The following is a 25,239-nucleotide window of genomic DNA, read 5'->3' as shown; positions in this document are numbered from 1 at the left end:
CTTGGTGAGCATGTCAACCACCACGAGTACCGTCGTATAACCCGATGATGAGGGTCAAAAAGTCCATGGAGATCGCCCCCCATGGTCTACCCGGAGTCGGCAGCGGTTGAAGGAGTCCAGGAGGTGCACCCAACGCAGCCTTCACTTGTCGACATGTAATACAAGAGGTGACGTAAGAAAAAACGTCATGTCAGACTCGTGGCCACCAAAAAGTCTGTGTGACGAGGTGAAGAGTTTTAAAGAAGCCAAAATGGCCAGCAGCAGGATTGTCATAACATTGAGTCATGATGAGGGCTCGAAGCGTCCTAGTGGGTACGTACAATAGTCCTCGATGCCATAGCAAGCCCTCCTCTAGAATCCATGGGGAGTCAGGTCCAACTTCCCCCATTCTTTGCTGTGACCAAGCGTCTACGCGCTGCGCCTCTCTTACTCGAGCCCTCAAATCCACCAGGTATGAATAACAGCCAAAGCTTCCGGTGGAAGGACCGTATGTGGAGGAAGAGGGTCCTCGGGACTATGATACTCGGGTTTATGAGATAGGGCATCCGCTCTCCGATTTTGCCCACTGGGAACGTATGTGACTGAAAAGTTGAACCTAGCGAAGAACAATGACCACCGGATCTGTCGTTGGTTCAACTTCTTGGACAAATGTTCCAGGTTACGGTGATCCGTCCAAACCTCCACCTTGTGCCGAGCCCCCTCCAGATGATGTCGCCAGGTCTCGAACGCAGCCTTGATAGCCAGCAACTCTTTTTCCCAAATGGTATAATTGCGCTCAGAAGTTGTGAGCTTCCTTGAATAGTATGCGCACGGGAAAAAAGGTGTGCAATCCGTTGGGGCTTGTAGCAATACCACCCCAATAGCTACATTGGAGGCATCTGTCTCGACCACAAATGGACGATTCAGATCAGGATGCCTCAATATAGTTTCGGCAATGAAGACTTTCTTTAGAGCCTCAAAAGCCCATTGCTGCGGGGGGCCCCACTGGAACGGGACCTTCTTGCGAAGGAGCTGGGTGACGGGATCCATCAGCTTGGCAAAGTCCGGGATGAAGGTCCTGTAGTAATTAGCGAACCCCAAGAGACATTGCACATCCTTTACTCGACGAGGGGGTTCCCAACTACACAAGGCCTCTACTTTCCTTGGGTCAATGGCAATGCCCTCGGGAGAGATGATATGCCCCAAGAACTCCATGGAAGTCTGGAAAAAGAGGCATTTCTCCAGCTTCGCATAGAGTTTATGCTCCCGAAGACGTTGTAATACCTGACGGACTTGGCGAAGGTGGCTATCCCTGGACCGAGAGTAGATCAAAATGTCGTCCAGGTACACCACCACAAACCAATCCAGCATGTCCCGTAAATCCCCGGGCCAAGTTCTTATCCAGAAACTCTCGAAGAGCAGCCAATTCGGGCTCAGACATGAAATATAATCGACCGTTGGGCAGTGGAGCATCAGGTAAAAGGTCCACAGAACAGTCATAGGCTCGATGCGGTGGTAACTGATCCACCTGCTTCTCGCTGAAAACGTCGGAGAAGTCTGATAGCTCCGGTGGTATGGAAACAGCGGAGGCGGTGATGTCCTGACTAGCGCAGATATGTCTCAGATGATCCACGCACTGGAGACTTGGGAACGAAATGGCGTTCTGCGCCCAAGCCACCAAAGGATCATGCAATCGTCGACAGGACACGCCGAGAACCAAAGGGAGATGAAGGTCCGAGGTGATGTAGAAGCTAATCGCCTCCTCGTGCTCTCCGATAACCAAACGCAGTGGCTGGGTAGCAAAGGGAATGGACCCCGACTTAAGCTCACGCCCGTCAACGGTTTCCACCTTGATGGGTGGTTCCACAGCAACCAAAGGGACATCAAAGTGAATTGCGAAGGCCCGGTCCATAAAACTAGTCGTAGCCCCTGAGTCCACCAATGCAATCACAGGAATCCCCTCCTTCCGGGACTGTAGGAAAACCTGCATGTCCAAAAGTAAATGCCGGGGAGGGCCAGGGTTCACCTCAGCCATTTCGGGTGGTGGTGAGATACGTGCCTGACCTAAGGTTTCCCCGAGGTCGGGTCTACCCCGTTTTTCCGACGGCCCAGGATTTGATTCTGGCACTGGTCTTTGTGTCCCCCTCCGTTTACAAGAACTGGCAAAATGTTCTGACCCCCCACAATAAAGGCACAAACCTCCCTGGAACCTTTGCGAGCATTCCTGCGCCGTAAACCGCGGGCGGAGTGCACCCAACTCCATCGGCTCCTCGGTCCTGGTCACAGTATTGCGGGAGACCAAGGGTGCAGGTTGTACTGGAGGTTGGGGCCATGAGTGAGAGGGCGGTTCCGGAACTGGTTGTTTGCTCTTGTGTTGATGAAGCCGGGCGTCAATACGTAGACATTGTATGACCAAGGCATCCAGGGTTAGAGCCCACTCTGCATGTACCAGCTCATCCTGGATGTCGTCAGCCAAGCCCTCCTGAAAGGCATCCATGTGGGCTGACTCATTCCAAGTAGAGTCCATGCAGAGCAGACAAAACTCCACAATGAATTCTTGCAAAGGACGTTTCCCCTGACGAATGTCCTTCAAGCGTCTGGACACAGTTTGGCTCTTAATGGGATTCTCAAACATGACATGTAATTGCTACTGGAAACCCTGGTAGTCAGTTAGTAAAGGGCTATCTTGTATCAGCAGAGGAGTAGCCCATCTAGCAGCCGGACCTGATTAGAGGCTAATAATAAACCCCACATTAGCCCGGTCATCCAGAAAATCTTCATAAATAATTGGCATTGTCCCATAAACACCGGGAACATATCAGTCTGTCCCGAGAATTTATCTGGCACAGATACCAGGCATTTCTTAAGGGGAGGAACTGGGGGAGGAACAGGAGTTTGCAGCTGAGAAAGATGATTTACCAACTGTGTTACCTGGTGTTGCAGAACCTGGTTGTTCTGTAAGAGTTGGTCAATTTGTAGCTGTTGTTGCTCCACCAGTTGTTTTAATTGGGTTGGGTCCATCTTTGTTATAAGATGGTTTAGTTTGGCTGGAAACAATAATGTTCTGTCCCACCTGTATCCACAGATGAAACTTCGAGTTACAGAGTTCAAATACTTTACGTAAACAAAACCAGAGACAGAAGATTCAATTGCTCTGTTATCACAGTTCTTTGGCAATCCTCCTAGAATCTGTCCGGCAATTCTGTATAGTTCGTAAATCACAATGCAGTAATCAGATGCAATTCTTTCCAAGGCAAAATTCACTTTGTTTCTAGCAAAAATTACGAACACGTACGCTCCCTTATATCCTCTGAGAGAGGGCGTGTCAGTCTCATTAATTAATCCTTTGCTGGACGTCTCTTTTCTAATTGAGATTGACGTCTCAATCTTCTCCTAGTTCTGGCATCCAGCCAGCATCCGGCAGTTTCATCACCGCTTGAAACCTCTGAAACACTTTCCTGATTAACAATTAACACCTGAGGTGTAATTAGGGAAGTAGATTCAGGGGAGGGAATGGACTCTGAATCCTCCAATAAATCAGGTTCATCTCTCAAATCCAACTCCTCTCCCTCTGCTTGACTCCCCTCTAAGTCACTTAATAATGCAGGCTCGAATCTCAGTGCCAGATCTTCTTCATCACTCGAACCCACATCTGCTGACTGATCAGGTTCAAGTCTCGGAGTCACAACATAGATGACACTTTTGTAATTTGGCCACACAGGAAAGAAAAACTGGACAATTTCCTCACACATCTCAACAGCGTACACCCCAAAATAGACTTCACCATGGAAACAGAAGCCAATAACCAATTTCCCTTCCTGGACGTCCTAATTTACAAAAAAACCCAATGGCTCCCTAGGACACACCATCCACCGGAAGAAAACACACACCAACCGTTACTTAAATGCACAATCCCATCACCACCCTGCACAGATCAACTCCATAGTCAAGACCCTCATCTCCACAACCAAATGCCTAGCTGACAAAGACCGCCTGAGAACAGAATTACACACCCTCACTAACATATTAATATCCAACGGATTCCAAAGAAACACAATAACCAACTTAATCCTAAAGGAGACACCCCCCCAGAAACTGAGACTCAGAACAGGACAATGGCATCGCCCTCCTCCCCTACATCAAAGGCACCACAGATAAAATCAGCAAAATTCTCCACAAACACAATATCAGGACAGCCTTCTGCACTGACTAAAAAATAGCTAACATCCTAAGAAACCCCAAAGACAAGATCCAGCTAGAAAACCATGGAGTTTATGAAATACCATGCAACAATGGCCCAGCCACATATGTTGGACAACTCAACAGGAGAATAAATGCATGCATCACAGAACACAAGAACGCAGTCAGAAAAGAAGAAAATTCTTCCTCCCTTTTCCAGCACCTTAAAGCCACAGGACATGAAATTAATTTTGAGGGAACCAAATTAATCTCCAATACTGAACACTTCAATGAGAGAATAATCAGGGAAGCCATCAAAATAGAGAAACACCCCCATAACATGAATAAACGGGATCCCGCCCACCAGACATTTGGAAACTAGCCCATATCAACAAACGAGTCCCAGCCACGAAAACCAACACCAGACCCAAAACAACACATGATGCCACCGCCAATCCCCCTCATCAGACCCAGGCCCAAGCCCCTCCTATAAACAAAGGACAACCACCATCCAGAAAACAGACCATGACTGCCTCACCAGCTGTTGCACTCCCCGACCCCAAAACCAAACAAGCTGACATACGCCAAGAACACAGACCCAGACCCCAAACTCGAAGCCAGACTAAAACCCAGAATGCTACATCACAGCCACCCGCTCAGGATATCACATCAGAAAACTCAGGAAATTATACCACAAGAACTCAAGAAGTTGCAACACAGCAAATGACCCAGGATATCACAGCACAAGACCAACGATACCACAGCAATAAGTCTCACAACCCATTACCCAAGCCGTTACTACACAGGAGGCTAATGGAAAAGAGATCAAAACACAAACGACCCAGGAGATTACAATGCAGGACCCAGGATACCACAACAAAAGAACTCGCAAGCCTATCACACAACCCATTACCCAAGCCGTTAAAACATGAGAGGCTAATGGAAAAAAGATCACTACAACACAAACGACCCAGGAGATTACAGCACAAGATCCAGGATATCTCTACAACAAAACTCACAAGGCCATCACACCAACATCAACTCCATCAACCAATCAAGAGGCAGCAGCCCAGCACACCAGCCCCCGCCACCAGTATTTAAAGAGAGACGGCAGCTCTGATCACACACTGCTTGCACTGGCACGAAGCCAAAAGCACCAGCCTGAGGATGGTGAGTGGGACCTCACTGAAAGATCGCCAAGATACTCTTAATCTTACATGGGAAAAGACCTGAACATACCTAGACCTACATATATATAGGGAGGGAGGACCAGCAAAGGAAGAAAACTGGCTATGAATCAACTGAGGTGGGTTGCTGCAGGCAAAGGAGGCATGGCCAATGGTGATCTCCTAAATGCCTTAAAGCCCACAGAGAGAAACAACTCTTTCTTTTCAACTTGATCTCTATGTGATCAATTATGAATCCCACCAACTGCTTCCAAATTCAAACTCAGTCCATGACATTCTTACCCATCTGATTTGAAACTTTTCCTTTTGGACATGGAAAGCAATCGTAACAACAAAATGGCTTCCCTTCCTTCTTGCTCTTGCTGTGACCTTTATGGCAGGGTTCATTGCACAAAGACAGAGGCTGAGCCTAGGCACAAGGAAAAGCAGACAATGCAGAAGCCTTAAATGTTGATTTGATACTGGGATAGCTATACAACATTGGTTCTAATTAGACAACCGTATTATACAGTAGTTTGAGAAAGGAATGTGCACAGAGCAAGTGCCTCTAAATAAATGCATTTTTTTTCGATCCCAACCAAAAGGCATTATTAAAATCTTATAAGCAACCAAGTTAAAAAAAAATCAAACATTTGTACCTGTGCCAGATTTGAGGCAATAGTCTTGTAGTGGAATTGTGGGGTGAAATATGCCACCAAATTCTACCATTTGCAGTGTTACATTTTCATTTCAAAATCATGTTGTATTCACCTTTTTAAAAAATATATATGCAAAAGTATTCTCTACCCGACTGTATAAAAATTATAACCTTGGTAGAAAATCACTTTTCTGTGGCAGAAAAGGTCTAGGTTACTAAAAAAAAATGGAAATAAGTTCAACTAACTTCCATATACTTATATATGACCATACAACCAATTTCATTAACTGTAGCCTGAACCAATGAGCTGAACCCCAAATGTATGGGGAAAATACCTGGCTAAACCTTCTTGGCCACCTAATGGCTTTGACATTAACACTGGAAACTTTGCCTTTGGGTTCTCTGAGATCAAATTTTCCCACTTTAACTCGATGTAGACTTAGATTTGGGAATGTAACCCAGTTGATAATATCAAATCCTGCTTCCAGATTTCCATTTTGATCAAAGGAAATCATTTCCCCAACACTGTTGTTAAATGAGACTTTTCTTAGAAAGCTGTGAAACTAATTTAAAGTGGAAAGAAATATAAATAATAAATGAACACAAAAATAATACCAATTAAAAGATAAAAATATTTTATAACATAGAAGTACCAATGTCTGCTTAAATAAACATGATTAAATATAGTTAATCTGTTGTCTAATATTTGTTTATTTATAATATGGCTAATATGGTAAACAAAATATAAAGAGTGAAACCAATTTATCATTGCTTCCAGGGATATAGGTTATCTCTTTTTTAAAAAAACCAAAAAGAATGAAGAACACAAGCAAATTCAAGCATTAAGATATTTATTTTTCACAGGAATCACCTTGAATGGAAAAATTAGTCAAGAAAGGAACCAGGATCCTAATATCTCATTTGCATCATTGGAATATCCTTTACTGTTCCTAATTGTGATTTGGATGATATCAACAATAGTCACAGAATTAGTCTTTTCATTGAAAATGTGGTGTTCCCTGACATTTTGTTCTTATGGGAGTATGCTATCCTTTTGGACCTGGCTAAATAACGTTATTACATAACCATTATAGAAATATTTTAATGTAGTTGTTATTAGCCATTACAAAAATGTTGAAAGATGTAGAGTTCTGGTTGTCCATGCAAACATTCCTGAGAAAAGAATGCAGCCCAAGGCATTTAATAATATACATGATAGAGATAAGAAACGTGTGGCCCCGATATCCTAACAGGAGGAGATTCAGAGATCATCTGCTGCCTATGTGTGCCCTCCAGAGATGCAAAGAATGAGATCTGAAGTTATCAAACTCTGAAAACAAAGAGCATGCTGAGTAATAATCAAGAAGGAACCCAATATATTTTTAATCTCTTTTAGACCCTAACTCTCACATCATGGTCAGCAGATAATGAACTGCTGATGAATCAGTGCTGTTGGATTTTGACATCCACCAGGAAAATCAAGTACCTTACATTCACCAAAAGTAAATTGTAAGCAAGAAGACCTGTGAAATGATGGAAGAAAATGGTATACCTCTTCTAAAATGCACAAACATCAGGTTCAGTAAAGATGTAGACAGTCTCCCTTCTGTTTGGGTAATCAGGACATTACCTGCCATAGTTGTTGATTCAAGAGTTTATTTTTTATTTTTTCAGACATAGTTCTGTGTTTGAGATTTAAGGAAGTCATAGACTACAATGATGGGGCTACAGCATAAACTGCATTGTAAACACTATAGCTATGGGCAGTTATGTTCATGTCAAAAACAGACTTAGGAAGAGCCTCTAGCTTCTCTTCCCCAGTGCAGTGATTCCAAACATTGTCCTCTTCCATGGAAGTTGGGATGGAACAATCAAATGCCTGTTTCCAAAAGTCCTTAATAAAACCATCCCTGGTCTCCACGTTAGGGTTTCTCATCTTAAGAAAATTTTGGAAACACATCAGCTCTTTTGACTGAGTTGCAAAAGCTAAGGAACCATGAAGGATATCTATATCCCAAGACTGTTGAAAGGGAAGAGAAGTGAAATCCATCTGTGTGGTCATCATCCAGACTTTGCCTCTCTTCATTTGTACATTTTGAAGTTCCAAAATTCTGGGAAACATTCTCAGAAAGATTGTAGTGTGAATTTCACCATGTAAGAACACAACACTGGCTGTGCTGTTGCTAATCAAGAGGTACAGTTTAAACCAGGACTCTATCATTTCATGAATGCCAGTTTTGAAATACACATTTGGGAATGGTTTGATAAAGTCAAAGCAGATACCTCCTGAGATAACTTGGGAAGTTCATTCTGGATAAAACTGAAGCTCCTGTCATCTTGTATATAAATGACTCCAATCCAGGTCCATGAAAAAAGAATAAGCAACTGGAGCATCCGCACATATTGCTGGTTTATATTCAGGAACATCCATTGGATGTGGAATTGTTCAGATTGGTCATTAATAATAGGAGAAGACCCATATCCAAGCTATAAAGAAAAGAAAGACCGTGTAGATAGGATGAGTGCTGGTAAATTTTATATTCTTTGAAGGATTGAGATTCGTTTCATATTTTTACACTAGGTGGAAGAAAATGAAAAGATATAAGAACGTCCCATTAAAATGGAGCTTAAGTAAAGGGACCAAGTCTTGACCTTTCTCTATTTTCCAAAATCTGGTGGAGGTTGGAAAGTAATTTCATCTCATCCCCTACATGCAATAATCGCTTGTATTTCATCGTTCTCCACAATTTTCATTTGAAAAAATGTATTCCACCATTTGAGGACTTTCCAAATCATTGTCAAAATAGTGCTTTAAAAAGAAATTGGTACAAAAATGCTTACATTTCAATGAAGTGACCTTAAATTTCTGTGTAATAATTAATGTCTGGATGTTTATTTCAAAAAATCCAACTCCATGTTAACTTTAATTTCTATTAAGGGAATATCTCTGAAAGGAAATGGGACATGATCTTAGCTATGTATGGAGAGTTCTACAACTGTATATTTTAGTAGGAACTACAGTGTAGTCATTAGTAGCATGGCCTACTAATAGTGTAGATATAGGATTTAGGTTAATTGAGCATCCTACCTTTGGCAGGTGAGCTTCCCATTACTATATTTTTAACCAATACCCAAGCATACTACTTAGTTGCAAGTTCAATTTATTCCATGCACAATATTCAAATACCACCTTGAGATTGTTAGGGATTGTTTTTCTAACTTACATTTTTGACAGTTTTCACTTAACTCTTCATTTCACCATGCCTACTGAAAGATAGGATGTTTTTTTAAGAGAAAATAAATAATTGTCAGTCTTCCTTTGTACCAGGAATGTGAAATTGACAGTTCTTACATCCATAAAATTATAAAATTAAAATAAAATTACTATGGTAAGATGGGCAGCCAACAAATTTTATAAACAAATAAATTCTCTTAAAATGAATGGTAAGTTACAGAAAGACAATAATGAGTATGAGAATAATATGGCACAATGAAGGGATTTAAATCCATCTTAATTTCTCCACCCAGTGAATCTTTAGCTGATAACTTGCTTGGGAAGACTGTCTAAATTGCTGAATTAACTGTTCATAATTTTTAATGGATGAAAATTCTGGCCCATTTAAGTTTAAGAATAGTGTGTTGCTATCCTTTTTGATTGAAAATATGAAAACAAGGAGAATCTCACAACCTTTTACATTTGGTACAAGGCACCAATTGCTTACATGAGCTCATCAAGGACTTCATAAGAGGGATGCCTTTCTAAATTGAGAGGATTGGAAAACACGTAGCTCTGCAAACTAATGCCAGTTATGACAACATCTCCTGACTGGTAATATTTATGATTGATTTTCCGAGGGTCACTGATTATGCATTTAGCAACTGGAATGTCACATGTTGTCCAAGGAAGTAGCAGCAGTATCAAAAGAATAAACTTCATCATCATGAATACACATCTTCTCCTTAACTTCATGTCACTTGTTCTTTTCCAATCATCCAAATGCTGTTGTTTTTGCATGGGCAGCAATGTCAACTTCATTAGTATATCTAGGGCACCCAATTATTTCAAAAGCCCAAATTAAGAAGGTTCTTCAATCTTGATTCTCTGTTTTGCTACCAGGTCACTACCAGGAAATCCCTTGTCCTCTAAAGCAGTGATCCCCAACCTTTTTTACGCCGCCGGCTGTCCGGTATCCCCAACCTTTTTATGGTGCGGCCTGGTACCGACATCAGCTGGCGCCGCCATCTTGTTTTGATGAAAAAGTGCTTCCGGTGAGCTTTCTACCTGGAAAAGCTCACCGGAAGCACTTTTTCATCAAAACAAGATGGCGGCGCCAGCAAGCCAGCGGCCGGTAGGACTTGTTCCACGGACCGGTACCGGTCCACGGACCAGTGGTTGGGGACCCCTGCTCTAAAGGAATTGTCCAAGTAATTAGCATCAATTGGATAATTATGGGGAAGTCAAACACCTACTCATCATCATTATAAATTCTTTCCTATGTAGAAGCAGAAAATAATTTTCTAACCCATGATTTCAGCAAAGGTTTTCTCTTTCCCTAAAAAGTTTCAAAATAATGTGACTTCCTAAAACAAGAGACCAGTTTAGTGGTACATTCACATAGGGTCAAAACAAGCAAGATGACACAAATGGTGTTAAGATGAAAGCCCATCTCCTTTGGGGCTTGCTTTGAAATGTCATGTTTGTCATCCATATGTTTATTTCATTCGAGTTCATTAAGTAACAATCCAGATTTGAACCACCAAGCTTCAGTTCAGAATTTTTCTATACAATCTCTTCAATTATTGTGACTCATTGAATGTAATGGCTTCAGGGGGCAGGATGGTTCACTTTTTAAAGGTCTCATACTCAGGAAGTTTGCCCATACTATGAGGTAAATCATTCTCTTTATTACCCATAACCATGATTGAATGAAGCAATATAGAACATAATATATTTTAGTATTAAATTTATGCTCAGCTTTTCTGTTTTGAAAAACATTTAGGTCATTTGTCATTGCAAACCCAGAAAGGTTTTGCCACTAATCTAACTTCTCTTGTGTACAAGGAGATTAACTCCTATAATCACTTTATGCAGATTTTTCTTATGAGTTGTTGCCTGTTATTCAGCTCAGGTTTTATCAAGATGATATAAAGTTTGGGAGAGAAAATGAGAACCAATAATCCAGCACTTGAGCCTAAGATAGAGAAGATCTCCACAGCCACCATATATTTCCCTTTGGTGCTCTGGTAAGCTGGAACAAAAGAGATCCAGACACTGCAAAAGAGCAGCATGCTAAGGGTGATAAATTTGGCTTCATTGAAACTGTCTGGGAGTTTCCTGCCAAGGAAAGCCACTGTAAAGCTGATCTTGGCCAAGAGACCAATGAAACCCAGCATGCAATAAAACATGGCAGCAGAGCCTTCATTGCACTCTAGGATTATTTCTTGAGGTGAAGCTTTCATGTCAAGATCTGGGAAGGGAGCAGAGACCACCAGCCACACAGTACAAACAGTAGTTTGAACAAAAGAGCAGGAAAGCACTATAAAAAGTGCCAGTCTTTTTCCAACCCATGACCTCATCTGGGAGCCTGGCCTGGTGGCCATGAAAGCTAAAACCACAGTGAGGGTTTTTGCCACCATGCAAGAAACTGCCACAGAGAAAATGATTCCAAAAGCAGTTTGGCGAAGAAGACATGTTGCCCTCTGAGGCTGACCAATGAAAAGCAAAGGGCAGAGAAAGGAAAGCAGAAGGGAGACCAGGAGGGTGTAGCTGAGGCCCCGATTGTTGGCCTTGACTATGGGAGTGTCCTTGTGCTGAACAAAGATCATGAGGACCAGAGCTGTGATGGAGGAAAATAAAAGAGCAACAATAGCCAAGGTGATCCCTAAAGGTTCTTGGAAAGATAGAAAGCTAATCTCCTTTGGAATGCACTGATCCTGGGCTTTGCTGGGATAGTGATCTTCTGGACACTGGTAACAAAAATCCATATCTGAAAAGGAAAAAATAAACAACTTTTGTTATTAAGAATTTGGCAAGTCTAGTCAAGTTACAAAGAATGGCTCATTACATAAAATGATCTCCAAATAAAATTGCACCAATTTCAAGAAATGATTGAGGTATTAGGCATGGCTCAAACAAATGTCAATTTGTTTGTTATGCGTTCATTAAGTATATATCCACCTTTCCTTCAGATGCTCTAAGCCAGGGGTGTCAAACTAGATTTCTTTGAGGGCTGGATTAGCCTTGTAATTCTCCTCCATGGGCCTGGCAGAGGGGGAGATGGGACGAATGCCTCCTGCAGCACCTTGCTGACCAAAAGAGGGAGCAGGAGGGGCCACACACAGCCCCCGTGCCCTGTTTTAGCCTGGACAGCTTCTGGCAGCACCCTGCTGGCCAAAATGGGGTGCAGCGGGCCATATGCAAATCATTTTGGTTAGCTGGGTGGTGCAGGAACCATCTAGGCTGAAAATTGGGTGTGGGAGAGCATGTACCCCCCATGCCCCATTTTGACTGCCAGAGGCACTATGGGCAAGTCCTTTGCTATTTCCAAGCTAATTCCATGGGCAGATTTAAGTACCCTGTGGGCCAGATCCAGCCCATGGGCCTTAAGTTTGATAAACCCTGCTCTAAGCAATACAACTAGCCCTCTGTTTTCCAGCTTTTCCAACTACACTGCTCAAAAAAAAATAAAGGGAACACTTAAGCAATACAATGTAACTCCAAGTCAATCACACTTCTGTGAAATCAAACTGTCCACTTAGGTAGCAACACTGATTGACAATAAATTTCACATGCTATTGTGCAAATGGAATAGAGAACAGGTGGAAAGCATAGGCAGGTAGCAAGACATTCCCAATAAAGGAGTGGTTTTGCAGGTGGTGACCACAGACCACTTCTCAGTTCCTATGCTTTCTGGCTGATGGTTTGGTCACTTTTGAATACTGGTGGTGCTTTCACTCTAGTGATAGCATGAGACGGAGTCTACAACCCACACAAGTGGCTCAGGTAGTGAAGCTCATCCAGAATGGCACATCAATACGAGCTGTGGCAAGAAGGTTTGCTGTGTCTGTCAGCATAGTGCCCAGAGCATGGAGGCGCTAACAGGAGACAGGCCAGTACATCAGGAGACATGGAGGAGGCCGTAGGAGGGCAACAACCCAGCATCAGGACCGCTACCTCCACCTTTGTGCAAGGAGGGACAGCAGGAGCACTGCAAGAGCACTGCAAAATGACCTCTAATGGGCCACAAATGTGCATGTGGCTGCTCAAACGGTCAGAAACAGACTCCATGAGGGTGGTATGAGGGCCCAACGTTCAGAGGTGGGTGTTGTGCTTACAGCCCAACACCGTGCAGGACGTTTGGCATTTGCCAGAGAACACCAAGATTGGCAAATTCGCCACTGGTGCCTTGTGCTTTTCACAGATGAAAGCAGGTTCACACTGAGCACATGTGACAGACATGACAGGGTCTGGAGACACCGTAGAGAACGTTCTGCTGCCTGAAACATCCTCTAGCATGACCGGTTTGGCAGTGGGTCAGTAATGGTATGGGGTGGCATTTCTTTAGGGGGCCACACAGCCATCCATGTGCTCGCCAGAGGTAGCCTGACTGCCATTAGGTACCGAGATGAGATCCTCAGACCCCCTGTGAGACCATATGCTGGTGCAGTTGGCCCTGGGTTCCTCCTAATGCAAGACAATGCTAGACCCCATGTGGCTGGAGTGTGTCAGCAGTTCCTGCAAGACGAAGGCATTGATGCTATGGACTGGCCCGCCCGTTCCCCAAACCTGGATCCAATTGAGCACATCTGGGACATCATGTCTCACTCGATCCACCAACGCCACGTTGCACCACAGACTGTCCAGGAGTTGAGGGATGCTTTAGTCCAGGTGTGGGAGGAGATCCCTCAGGGGACCATCCGTCATCTCATCAGGAGCATGCCCAGGCATTGTAGGGAGGTCATACAGGCACGTGGAGGCCACACACACTACTGAGCCTCATTCTGACTTGTTTTAAGGAGTTGGGTCAGCCTGTAGTGTTTTTTTCCACTTTAATTTTGAGTGTAACTCCAAATCCAGACCTCCATGGGTTGCTAAATTTGATTTCCATTGATAATTTTTGTGTGATTTTGTTGTCAGCACATTCAACTATATAATGAACAAAGTATTTAATAAGAATATTTCATTCATTCAGATCTAGGATGTCTTATTTTTGTGTTCCCTTTATTTCTTTGAGCAGTGTATAATAAGAACCCAGTGACAACTTAGGGAGAGGGCCAAGCTGACCATGATATTCAATGGGTAAACCTGACTGGAACCTGAGTCTCACTGTTAGACCATTATGCAGAAAATGGGCAGGTTTGTCCTTTTCATCTGCCACAGATGAGGTAGTTTGAAACATTTGAATAAAGTTCCACATTTATTCCTTAGAGATGTGAATCCATTTCCTTAAAACTGATTGTCGGTAGAAACTGGGGACTCAAAACACAATTCCATTTTTTTTTAAAAAGACATTGTTGATATGTGTTTTGCTTCTGATAATCTTGTTTATCTTGAGAAAAGAATAACAGTAACAGTCCTCCCACCCCATGCATAAAAAATAGCATGTTGAACAGGAAAGATTTGTAAATAAAGTTTCATCTCTACTCCCATCTTACAAAGGAGATACAGTTGGACGACTTTGGGCCTGTTACTTTCTCTCACCCATTCAACCTCACAATAATCTTGTTGTGAGGAAAAGAGGAAGAGAAAGGAGTTTTTGCATATTCACCAGCTTGAGTTACTTATAAAGTAATTCTCAAGCTCTGTACCAAAACCACAATCAGGATGTCACTCATGGTTTATTGAGGTAGAATCTAGGCACACAGTGAGTTCAGATGAAACATAGTTAGCGCTAGGACCCTCCGCCTCCCAGCTGCCTAAGTAGGCTGGCATCACACCGTCCTTCCAGCTGATCTGGCCAAACAACCAGCAAATCATTGGTTTTGCTTCTGGGCCAGTCTTGCTTAGCACTCACACTTCCGCCTTCATCAATCACAGTTCTGGCTGCCAATGCTGTTTGCTTGTGAGTACCACCACCCACTGTCTGTTAGATGTTCCTCCCCCTTGTGTGGCAATCCCGAGATGGCGTTTGGATTTGTCACCGTTTCAAGGGTTGACCGTAATAAAGGCAAAATAAAAAGGTAAAATAATTACATAAATTTCATACATAGATATGAACTCAAATTTTGATGCTTCCAAAATCCTCCCTTTACATTCTTTGTAGTGCGGATACATGTGGATGTATTTTAAGCCATTATATAAAAAGAAAATTAAAAAGTCAAGCTATTTCCCATAACATTGGAAACATGGATCCCTGTTTTCAGATATGTTTCAGATCTGGATAAACAATTGGATCAAGCCCCTATCCCAAAAGGGATCTACAGGAAGGAAATAATCATGAAAGCTATAGTGTAGCTCTTGTGATGGACATTTTACTTTTTAAATTACCCTACTGGGCAATGCACTGGATCCTGAAGATGCCTCTGGCATTCTGTCAGAGTGCGAACAGTGTGACTATGTGAGACAACCCAGGAGCAAATACAGAGTGTTAGGCATGCAGAAATTGTCCATGGTGATCAATCACTCCGAGACAAGCATAATCTCCAATTGATTTATTAGGAACAGCTCTGGTACATCTATGGAAATTTCCAAAACTGAAAGTCATTTTCAGTGCGTTTCACACAATCCACTTTCTCTCCTCCCACTTCTTACACTTTGTTAATCACGAGAACCAATTAACTGCAGCTAAAATTTCTTAATGCGACATACAAAATAAACTTGAACTTTCCAACTCCTCCAGCCTCCTTTCATTCCTTATAACATTCTTGGCAACTGAATCTCAGAGCTGATACAGAGGTTTGCATTTTAAATAGTGATTTTATCTACAAATAATGCATACATACAAGTACTTTAGTCAGACCTCAAACAAACAGAAATCAACAATTACTGCATGGAAGTACACATGAAGAGAGAGATACGCCCCATCAGGGCCTCTTCTTATTACAGGATCTTAAAGTGGTATCAGCCCAGAAACCTTTCTGGCACATTCCCAACATTACATCATCGTAATCATGGTAAGCTCTTAAATCATTACCCTGACACATTCACACAAAGGAGAAGACCAACTTCTATCCAGCCTGATCTTTACATGCTGTTTTACAAATACCACCACTTGCTTACAAATTCAAATTCAATCCATGATAGCCTTACTTATCTGGTTTGAAACTTTTCCTTTTGGACATGGAAAGCAATCGTAACAACAAAATGGCTTCCCTTCCTTCTTGCTCTTGCTGTGACCTTTATGGCAGGGTTCATTGCACAAAGACAGAGGCTGAGCCTAGGCACAAGGAGAAGCAGACAATGCAGAAGCCTTAAATGTTGATTTGATACTGGGATAGCTATACAACATTGGTTCTAATTAGACAACCGTATTATACAGTAGTTTGAGAAAGGAATGTGCACAGAGCAAGTGCCTCTAAATAAATGCATTTTTTTTCGATCCCAACCAAAAGGCATTATTAAAATCTTATAAGCAACCAAGTTTAAAAAAAAATCAAACATTTGTACCTGTGCCAGATTTGAGGCAATAGTCTTGTAGTGGAATTGTGGGGTGATTTATGCCACCAAATTCTACCATTTGCAGTGTTACATTTTCATTTCAAAATCATGTTGTATTTACCTTTGTTTAAAAAAAATATGCAAAAGTATTCTCTACCCAACTGTATAAAAATTACAACCTTGGTAGAAAATCACTTTTCTGTGGCAGAAAAGGTCTAGGTTACTAAAAAAAAAAAAAAAAGGAAATAAGTTCAGCTAACTTCCATACAGTTATATATGACCATACAACCAATTTCATTAACTGTAGCCTGAACCAATGAGCTGAACCCCAAATGTATGGGAAAAATAACTGGTTAAACCTTCTTGGCCACCTAATGGCTGACATTAACACTGGAAACTTTGCCTTTGGGTGCTCTGAGATCAAATTTTCACTCAATGTAGATTTAGATTTGGGAATGTAACCCAGTTGATAATATCAAATCCTGCTTCCAGGTTTCCATTTTGATCAAAGGAAATCAAAGCAACAAGGCAGAATCTTGAAATATTGGGTTATTACTGAGATAACCACATAAAAGTAATTCTAATCTGATAATCAGAATAATGCAATAGTTTGAGAAAGAGCCAAAGGTGCTTTTTCAAGAGGCACTTGGGCTTTCTTGTTTTTCTTTGAAGATGTTTTGCTTTTCAAAATGTCTTCAAATAAAAACAAGAAAGTCCAGTTGCCTGTTGAAAAAGCACAGTTGGGACAACTATGACCTGGATGCCTAAGAATCTCCATAGACATTTAGTTTGAGAAAGGAATGGACACAGAGCAAATGGCTCTAAATCAATACATTTATTTTCTATCCCAACCAAAATCTAGTATTACAGTCCTGTAAGTAATTAAATCATAATCACAATAATCTAATTCAAACATTTGCACTACTGCAACGCCATCTCCTGGTTTGAGGCAATGGCTTTGCAGTACAATTGTGTGTTGTTATATCAGTTGGTGCCATCTGCAATATTAAATTAGTTATATTTTCCCCTCATATTCTTGTTATGTTTACCTTTTAAAAAGAACAAAAACATTATGCAAGTAGTTCTATGTAATAATATGAAAAATTAACATGTTTGTAGGTACTGAAATCAGCTGGCTATGGATTTTGGCCAGAAAAGATCTGATTCACTGCAAAATGCTTTAAAAAATTGTCTAAGGACCATACAACTATTTGTATGATCTGCATCCTGAACAAATAATACGGACCCCAACTATATAGGAAAGTTAATTTGGTGCATTAGTTAAAATGCTGGCCTAAAAACCAGAAGAATGTTAATTCTAGTCCTGCCATAGGCATGAAAATTGACTGCATGACTCTGAGCCATCACTGTTTTTCAGCCCAATACACCTCACAGGGTTGTAGTGGGAAAAATAGGAGCAAGAAGGATTATTAAGTAAGTTTGGCATCTTGAGTTAAAATAATAAAGGTTGGAAAAATATAATGAAGAAATATTGAAAATACCTGGTTAAATGTCTTTGGCCACCTAATGGTATCTACAGAAACATTGAACACCTGGTCTTCAGGAGCTCTGAGATCAAATTTTCCCACTTTGACTCGATGTAGACTTAGATTTGGGAATGTGATCCAGTTGATAATATCAAATCCTGCTTCAAGATTCCCATTCTGATCGAAGGAAATCATTTCCCCTACACTGTTGTTAAATGAGACTTTTTGTAGATGGTAGTGGAACTAAATTGTCAGTGGAACCAAAAGAAATAAGTGATAAAGCTATACAAAAATTATACAAATATTATAATGCCTTATAAGGGTAAGTGTATTTGAGAAGTCAGAATTAGCTGTATCTATACAAATTATCAATAATTGCAATTCAACATCACAGTTCACCTGAAGTGGTATTAATGATAAAAAATAATATGACAAAAATATGAGCACAATATAGTTAAACCAAGAATATCATTAATTATAACTATGCATGTTATACCAATAGAAACATAACAGAAAAAAGAAATAGCAAAAGAAACGAATCAATAGTAGTAACCAAGGTAAGTTATCTATTATAACTATCCACAATGGTGCAGTGGTTAGAATGCAACACTGCAGGCTACTTCTGCTGACTGCCAGCTGACTGCACTTTGGCAGTTCAATTCTCACTGGCTCAAGGTTGACTCAGCCTTCCATCCAGAGGTGATATTCAGCAGGTTCTGACCAGTTCTAGAGAACTGGTAGCAGAAATTTTGAGTAGTTCAGAGAACTGGGAAATACAATTTCTGACTGGCCCCGCCCCCATTTATTCTTTGCTGATTGGCTGGGTTTTCTTTTGTTGCCCTGCACAGGAGAACAGAACTGGAAAGCAGGTTAGTAGGGTGAGGAGGGAATGGAGATTTTACAGTATCTTTGCCCTGGAGTGGGGAGGGAATGGGAATTCCTGTCACGCCCACCAAGCCAAGTCCACAGAACTGGTAGTAAATTTTTTTGAATCCCATCACTGCTTCCATCCTTCCAAGGTGGGTAAAATGAGGACCCAAATTGTTGGAGGCAATATGCTGACTCTGTAAACCTCTTAGAAAGGGCTATAAAAGCACTGTGAAGTGGTATATAAATCTAAGTGCTATTGCTATTATATTAACTAGCTTGAATAGAAAAGAAATGAATGAAATGCAGAAAAACAAAATAATGTCATTGGATTTTTCAGATGATAAGAGAGCCAGTGCTCTCCTGTCTCTGAATTCGCTAAAATCCATACTTTAGGCTACCCATTAAAGTAAGTTCATTTCCTATAGTTGGGGCTTAATGGGAAAAGGCTATGCTTTTAGACCTTTTTACATAGACAGTAAACTAATATCTAACCATATGTTGGAGGCTGAATTACATAATCTTTATGTATTCAGGATATTACCTGCCACAGAAATGAATTCAGAAGGTTCTTATGTCCTTCCTGTGACATAATTCCATGTTTCAATATTGATGATCTCATGGATTGCAATGCATAGGCTACAGCATATGCTGCATTGTAGACACTATAGCTATGGGAGGACGTGCTCATCTCAAAAATAGACCTAGGAAGAGTCTCCAGCTTCTCCTCCCCACTGCAGAGATTCCAAACATTTTCGTCTTCCAAGGAAGTTGGGAAGGAACAATCAAATATCTGTTTCCAAAAGTCCTTAATAAAACCATCTCTTGTTTCCACATAAGGGTTTCTCATCTGAAGAAAATTGTGGAAACCTACCAGCTCCTTTGACTGAGTTGCAAAGGCTAAGGAACCATGAAGGATATCTATGTCCCAAAATTGTTGAAAAGGAACAGAAGTGAACTCCATTTGGGCTGTCATCATCCAGAGTTTACCATTTGAGTTCCTAGGAATGTATTCAAGTTCTGGAATTCTGGGAAACATTCTCAAAACGATCATAGTATGAATTTCCCCATGCAAGACTACAACACTGACTTTGCTATCACTTATCAAGAGGTACAATTTGACCCATGAGTCTACCATTTCATGAATGCCAGTTTTAAAATATAGAGGTGGCAATGGTTCTATGAAATCAAAACAGATACCCCCTTGGGAAAACTTTGGAAGTTCCTTCTGTACAAACCTGAGGCCATTGTCATCTTCTATAAAAATGACGCCAATCCAAGTCCACGTGAAAAGCAAAAGCAGCTGGAGCATTCCCACATACTGTTGGTTAATATTAGGGAACATCCACTGGAAGAAGACATGTTGGGATGGGTCATTAATCACAGGAGAAGAACCATATCCAAGCTATAAAGAAAAGAAAGACTAAGTAGATAGGATGAGTGTGGGTACAACTTGTATTGTCCAAAGGGAGGATATCCATGTCATATTTTGGGAAAGAATGGAAGAAGAAGAAGAAGAAGAAAAGTAGGTAGGACTAAGACCTGTTAGGGTGGAGATTGACATGGCATTTTGCTTATTTTGATGTACATGCATACAAATACACAACTCTTATACAATCCTGGTAAATGCTTTTGCTGTGAAATATTGTACCATCCATCCAATCTCCCAATTCATAATATCAGGAAACTATAGGTATTTGTTATGCAGTGTGTGTGTGTGTGTGTCCCCGTGTCCATGTCTACATTTCTGTCTATTCTCAGCTTTTAAAGGTTTATCAGCAGGGAGATTTTGTATCTTTGTGCTATCAAAATGTATACTGCACAACCCAATCAAAAGATAAGGTAGCTACATATCACACATTCTAATGAATATTAAAATCTTCTACATTGTGAAGAAATAGATCTATATCTATATTCTCTGTCTATGTCTATCTATGTCTATCTATGTCTGTCTATCTATCTATCTATCTATCTATCTATCTATCTATCTATCTATCTATCTATCTATCTATCTATCATCTATCTATCTATCTATCTATATCTCTATCTCTCTATCTATCTATCTATCTATCTATCTATCTATCTATCTATCTATCTATCTATCTATCTATCTATCTATCTATCTATCTATCTATCTATCTATCTATCTATCTATCTATCTATCTATCTATCTATCTATCTATCTATCTATCTATCTATCTATCTATCTATCTATCTATCTATCTATCTATCTATCTATCTATCTATCTATCATCTAATTATCTATCTATCTATCTATCTATCTATCTATCTATCTATCTATCTATCTATCTATCTATCTATCTATCTATCTATCTATCTATCTATCTATCTATCTATCTATCTATCTACCATCCATCTATCATCTATATATGTGTACACACACACACAAACACACACCATCCTGACTGACAATAATTTAATTTTGGCATCCTGGCATTGTGATAGTGGCTGGCATTAATTTCATTTTGTTACCAATAGAGGATGTGGAAATTCACTCCAGCTTCTTGTTCTTCAAGGTTTGGGTCAATTTCTTCCAAAGTTATGGAGGTCTATTAATGTGATTCATAGGGTATCACTTTTTAAGATGCTATTCCAGTATTTTTATACATTCTATTACAAATTATCCATTATGATCTGTAATGTTTATACATGTTATATCACACACAGAAACTATATCAAGACTGAAGGGACACCCTTCTAGTTTTTTCAGACTCTAAGCGCTATGTTCACATCTTACCTGTGGTAGCTTGTAATTGCTCAGAATAGTTGCCATAAAGAAACTCACATCTGAATCAGGTCCCCCAATGACTGCAACAATATTATCTTTATTATCACACTTGTAGTTCGGAATAAAGTTGCTCCATGTGGAGAGAAGCTCCAGTGAGGCGAAATATATCCAACTTGCAACAAAATGGCTGTTATAGATGTGGAAGCCCAGGGAGATATTGGATAATATCTGGGGATTTCCATTAATCTCCATTATGGCAAACGCAAAGGCCAGGGTATGCTGGTAAATCTGAGTCACAAATCTGCAGTGTGATTTATACATTGAATGATTTCAGAAACTTGCTAAATTTTCTTCCAAACCTTTAGACCATACAATCAGAGTTGTCTTAAAATATCATTTTAACAGTAATATTTATCTGGAAGCCATGGGTGGACTCATTCCCATTTGGACTATTCAAAGCTCATCTTTCTATTTCTTATTTATTTATTTACATTCACCCATGCATCTTCAGTGGGGGAAATCACTCAGTGTCTATGTATTTATAATTCACTTAACAACCATGTTACTATCTTAACAACTGCAGTGGTTCACTTAACAATATTGGCAAGAAAAGTCATGGGATGGGACAAACTCACTTAACAAATTTATCAGCAACATAAATTTTGGGCTCAGTTGTGATTGTAAGTTGAGGACTACCTATAATCAATATCATATGATTTCCTTTAAGCAATCTCTCAAGTAGGCAAGGGGTTGAATCTTGCCTAGAAAATATTTTCATGTCTGACATTTTTTGCATTTGGTATTGTGAAATATTATGTGGAGTATATTATATGTTTCCTATTACATTCGCCTATTAGTATCTTATGATTATATCACTTTGTTGATTGTATGTACACTGAGAGCTTATGCACTAGTGACAAATTCCTTGTGTATTCAGTCATACTTGGGAAAGAAAGAAAGAAAGAAAGAAAGAAAGAAAGAAAGAAAGAAAGAAAGAAAGAAAGAAAGAAAGAAAGAAAGAAAGAAGAAAGAAAGAAAGAAAGAAAGAAAGAAAGAAAGAAAGAAAGAAAGAAAGAAAGAAAGAAAGAAAGAAAGAAAGAAAGAAAGAAAGAAAGAGGTTGGAAGGTTGAATAGCTCAATAAGAATGTTCACCATACTCATCAAATTAAGGCTAGTTTAAAAAAAGCACATGTTAAATTAAGGCTAGTATAAAAAGAACACATGTTAGCACATGATTCTTTCCCATTTATCCTTTCTTGGTGGAATTGTCTGTTTAAACTAACAATACAATTTGTGTCGAGAAACCCTGTTATGGAAAATGTTACAATTAATAAAAATTTTGGCTTACCCAATCTCATTTAGGAGGTTGTGAGATGGATGCTGATTGAAAGTCACAGGGTCAGAAAATGTATAGACTTGAGAAATAATACCGGCAATGCTGAGGTCCCCTGGCTCATAATACCGGTGACTTATTGGCAGAGGGTAATAGATATTGCAAGTAGCAACTGGGAGATTAGACATAGTCTGAGGCAGTAGCAGTAATATCAGAAACAGAAAGAGTGTCATTAGGTAGAAACATCTTATGGACATCAGAGCCTATAAGGATTTCTGGATGATTTAGTTTCTCTCACACTTTCCACTAGATATGTTCAGAGGAAAATCACCAAGCAGTCTATATTGGATTCCTTTCTTGAATGTCAAGATATATTTTAGTAATATATTTTGATAAGAGCTTCTCTCTTGTGCCAAGGTATATTGGTTGTCCTTTGGGATATGAAGTAGAAGATACCATTATCAGAATGGCAACTACATGGGAGATAATCATCTTGCAAAATTACTAGTACTTTGCAGTATTGTAGAAGAAAACAACAGTTGCATATTTCAGTTTTGCTTTTTCTTTGTGAATATGTTACTATGAGACTAGAGTTATTTGAAGTAGGAACAATCTTTCTCTCTTTTTCTTCCACTCCTTTTCTCCTTTCCTCCCTCCCTCTCTCTAGGGCCCATGGTGATTGAAAAAGTCAAAGTGGTACCTGAACTATTTTTGTACTATTTTTGTGCATTGAAGGACTTTCACCTGTACTCATAGAATACCAGCCAAATCAGTGGTGGGATTCAAATTTTTTTACTACCAGTTCTGTGAGCGTGGCTTGGTGGACATAATGTGGTGTGGTGTGCATGGCTTGGTGGGTGTGGGCAGTGGAAGTTTATTGCAAAATCCCCATTCCCTCCTCACCTCACCAACCTGCTTTCCAGCTCCATTCTCCTGTGCAAGGCAACAAAAGACCCAGCCGATCAGCTGGGACTAGGGAGGCAGAGAATAGATGGGGGCAGGGACAGTCAGAGGTAGTATTTCCTGGTTCTCCAAACTACTACTACTACTACTACTACTACTTCTACTACTACTACTACTACTACTATCACTGCTACCACTGTAAAATAATGTCCCATACTTGCATTAACAGGGAAAGTAGCATAAAATATTTACTCTCGATTGTTCATCCATTTGGCATCTTTATCTGTGAAAGGGTGAGAAATTAATGCATAGAATCCAGTATAGAAAATATCAAGCTCTCTAAAAAAATTAAAGCTCACTACAGTTGATCTTTGAGAAAAAAGGAATGTCAAAATAAATGCAATTGTGGTCTGGATGTCAACAGTAAATAAAAGCTTATGAGAATTTGTGAACATTTTTTAATAATAGCTACACTGGTGATTTCCAATATTTCACAGCAAAACAGGGTGAATTCAAGGCCGCTCTTCTTAATGAATACAAGGCAATGCAGTGAATTTCCATTCAAAGATTTACTTTTACTTTATTGATTAGCCCTTGGGCTATATCAAAGTGCAGAATTACAGACACAAATTATTACTAAAATCTGATAAAAACAATTTAAAATGAAATTGGAATAAAATATGATTTAAAATGAAATTGGAATAAGATACAATTTAAAATGAAATTGGAATAAAATACAATAATTTAATATATAGATAAATAAAATATGATAAAATTATATTTTGCTATCACCCCTATAATCTACCCCGATCAGTCCCACATATGCCGATCTCAACCAAACCATTTTGCTTAAGTACTGTGCTGTGTTAAATGTTATTTTCAGATTCTGGCTGCACATAAGGTAAGTTGTTTTGATATGGGGATTCCAATGGGTCACTTGTCTGGTATGTAGACCAAGGTAACTGTGTCTCACCCTCTTATACAGGCAACAATCAAATAGGATGTGAGCCAGGTCTTCTACCTCTGCCTCTCTACAAATGCAGAGACATCCATTGTAGGGTGGAATCTCCCATATCTGACCATTGTGTTGAGCTGTTCAAATCTTGCTAGTGTAAATATCTCCCTAAGATGTTTTGGCAGTTGTAACTTCAAATAGCTGTCTACAGATCTGATGTACTAGAAATTGTTAAATGATGAGCAGCATTATAATAATAATTATACATAACATTTATATAAATGGTGTCAAGCTGTAGACTTAATGAATGAGGGATATAGCATACTAGCAATGAAAGTAACAATCAAAATAATTGTGATATTATAG

At 40.0% G+C, this 25,239-nt stretch overlaps 2 protein-coding genes across 2 annotated transcripts in view; both read right to left on the bottom strand.

Annotated features, from left to right (window-relative positions):
* LOC148129247 (vomeronasal type-2 receptor 26-like) overlaps positions 1–25,239 on the bottom strand; it is a 723,059-nt gene that overhangs the window by 415,959 nt on the left and 281,861 nt on the right. The gene's annotated exons all lie outside the window — the stretch shown is intronic.
* On the bottom strand, positions 7,420–23,344 carry LOC113427726 (vomeronasal type-2 receptor 26-like). Its single transcript, XM_026690256.2, has 8 exons — positions 23,031–23,344; positions 21,692–21,983; positions 19,478–20,338; positions 18,082–18,309; positions 16,232–16,358; positions 10,384–11,969; positions 9,705–10,117; positions 7,420–8,929 (listed from the first exon to the last, which is right to left on the bottom strand). The coding sequence occupies exons 1-6, from the start codon at positions 23,270–23,272 to the stop codon at positions 11,062–11,064; spliced, it is 2,658 nt and encodes an 885-aa protein (XP_026546041.2). The 5' UTR covers positions 23,273–23,344; the 3' UTR covers positions 7,420–8,929; positions 9,705–10,117; positions 10,384–11,061.

The sequence above is a fragment of the Notechis scutatus genome, chromosome Z, assembly GCF_049901735.1.
Source record: "Notechis scutatus isolate UNSWTSFEM ecotype Mainland chromosome Z, rNotScu1.2, whole genome shotgun sequence".
In the NCBI taxonomy this organism is placed as follows: domain Eukaryota; kingdom Metazoa; phylum Chordata; class Lepidosauria; order Squamata; family Elapidae; genus Notechis; species Notechis scutatus.
The sequence above is the reverse complement of the archived record's forward strand: the minus strand, read 5'-3'. Positions and strand labels throughout refer to the sequence as shown.

Coding starts and splice junctions, on each gene's coding strand:
- LOC113427726 (XM_026690256.2), bottom strand. CDS start 23,272: ATGTCCATAAGATGTTTCTACCTAATGACACTCTTTCTGTTTCTGATA. Junction 20,339..21,691: donor GCAATTACAAGCTACCACAG/GTAAGATGTGAA, acceptor TTTTCTTTATAG/CTTGGATATGGTTCTTCTCC. Junction 11,970..16,231: donor AAAAGTTTCAAACCAGATAA/GTAAGGCTATCA, acceptor TTTCCTTTTCAG/ATATGGATTTTTGTTACCAG.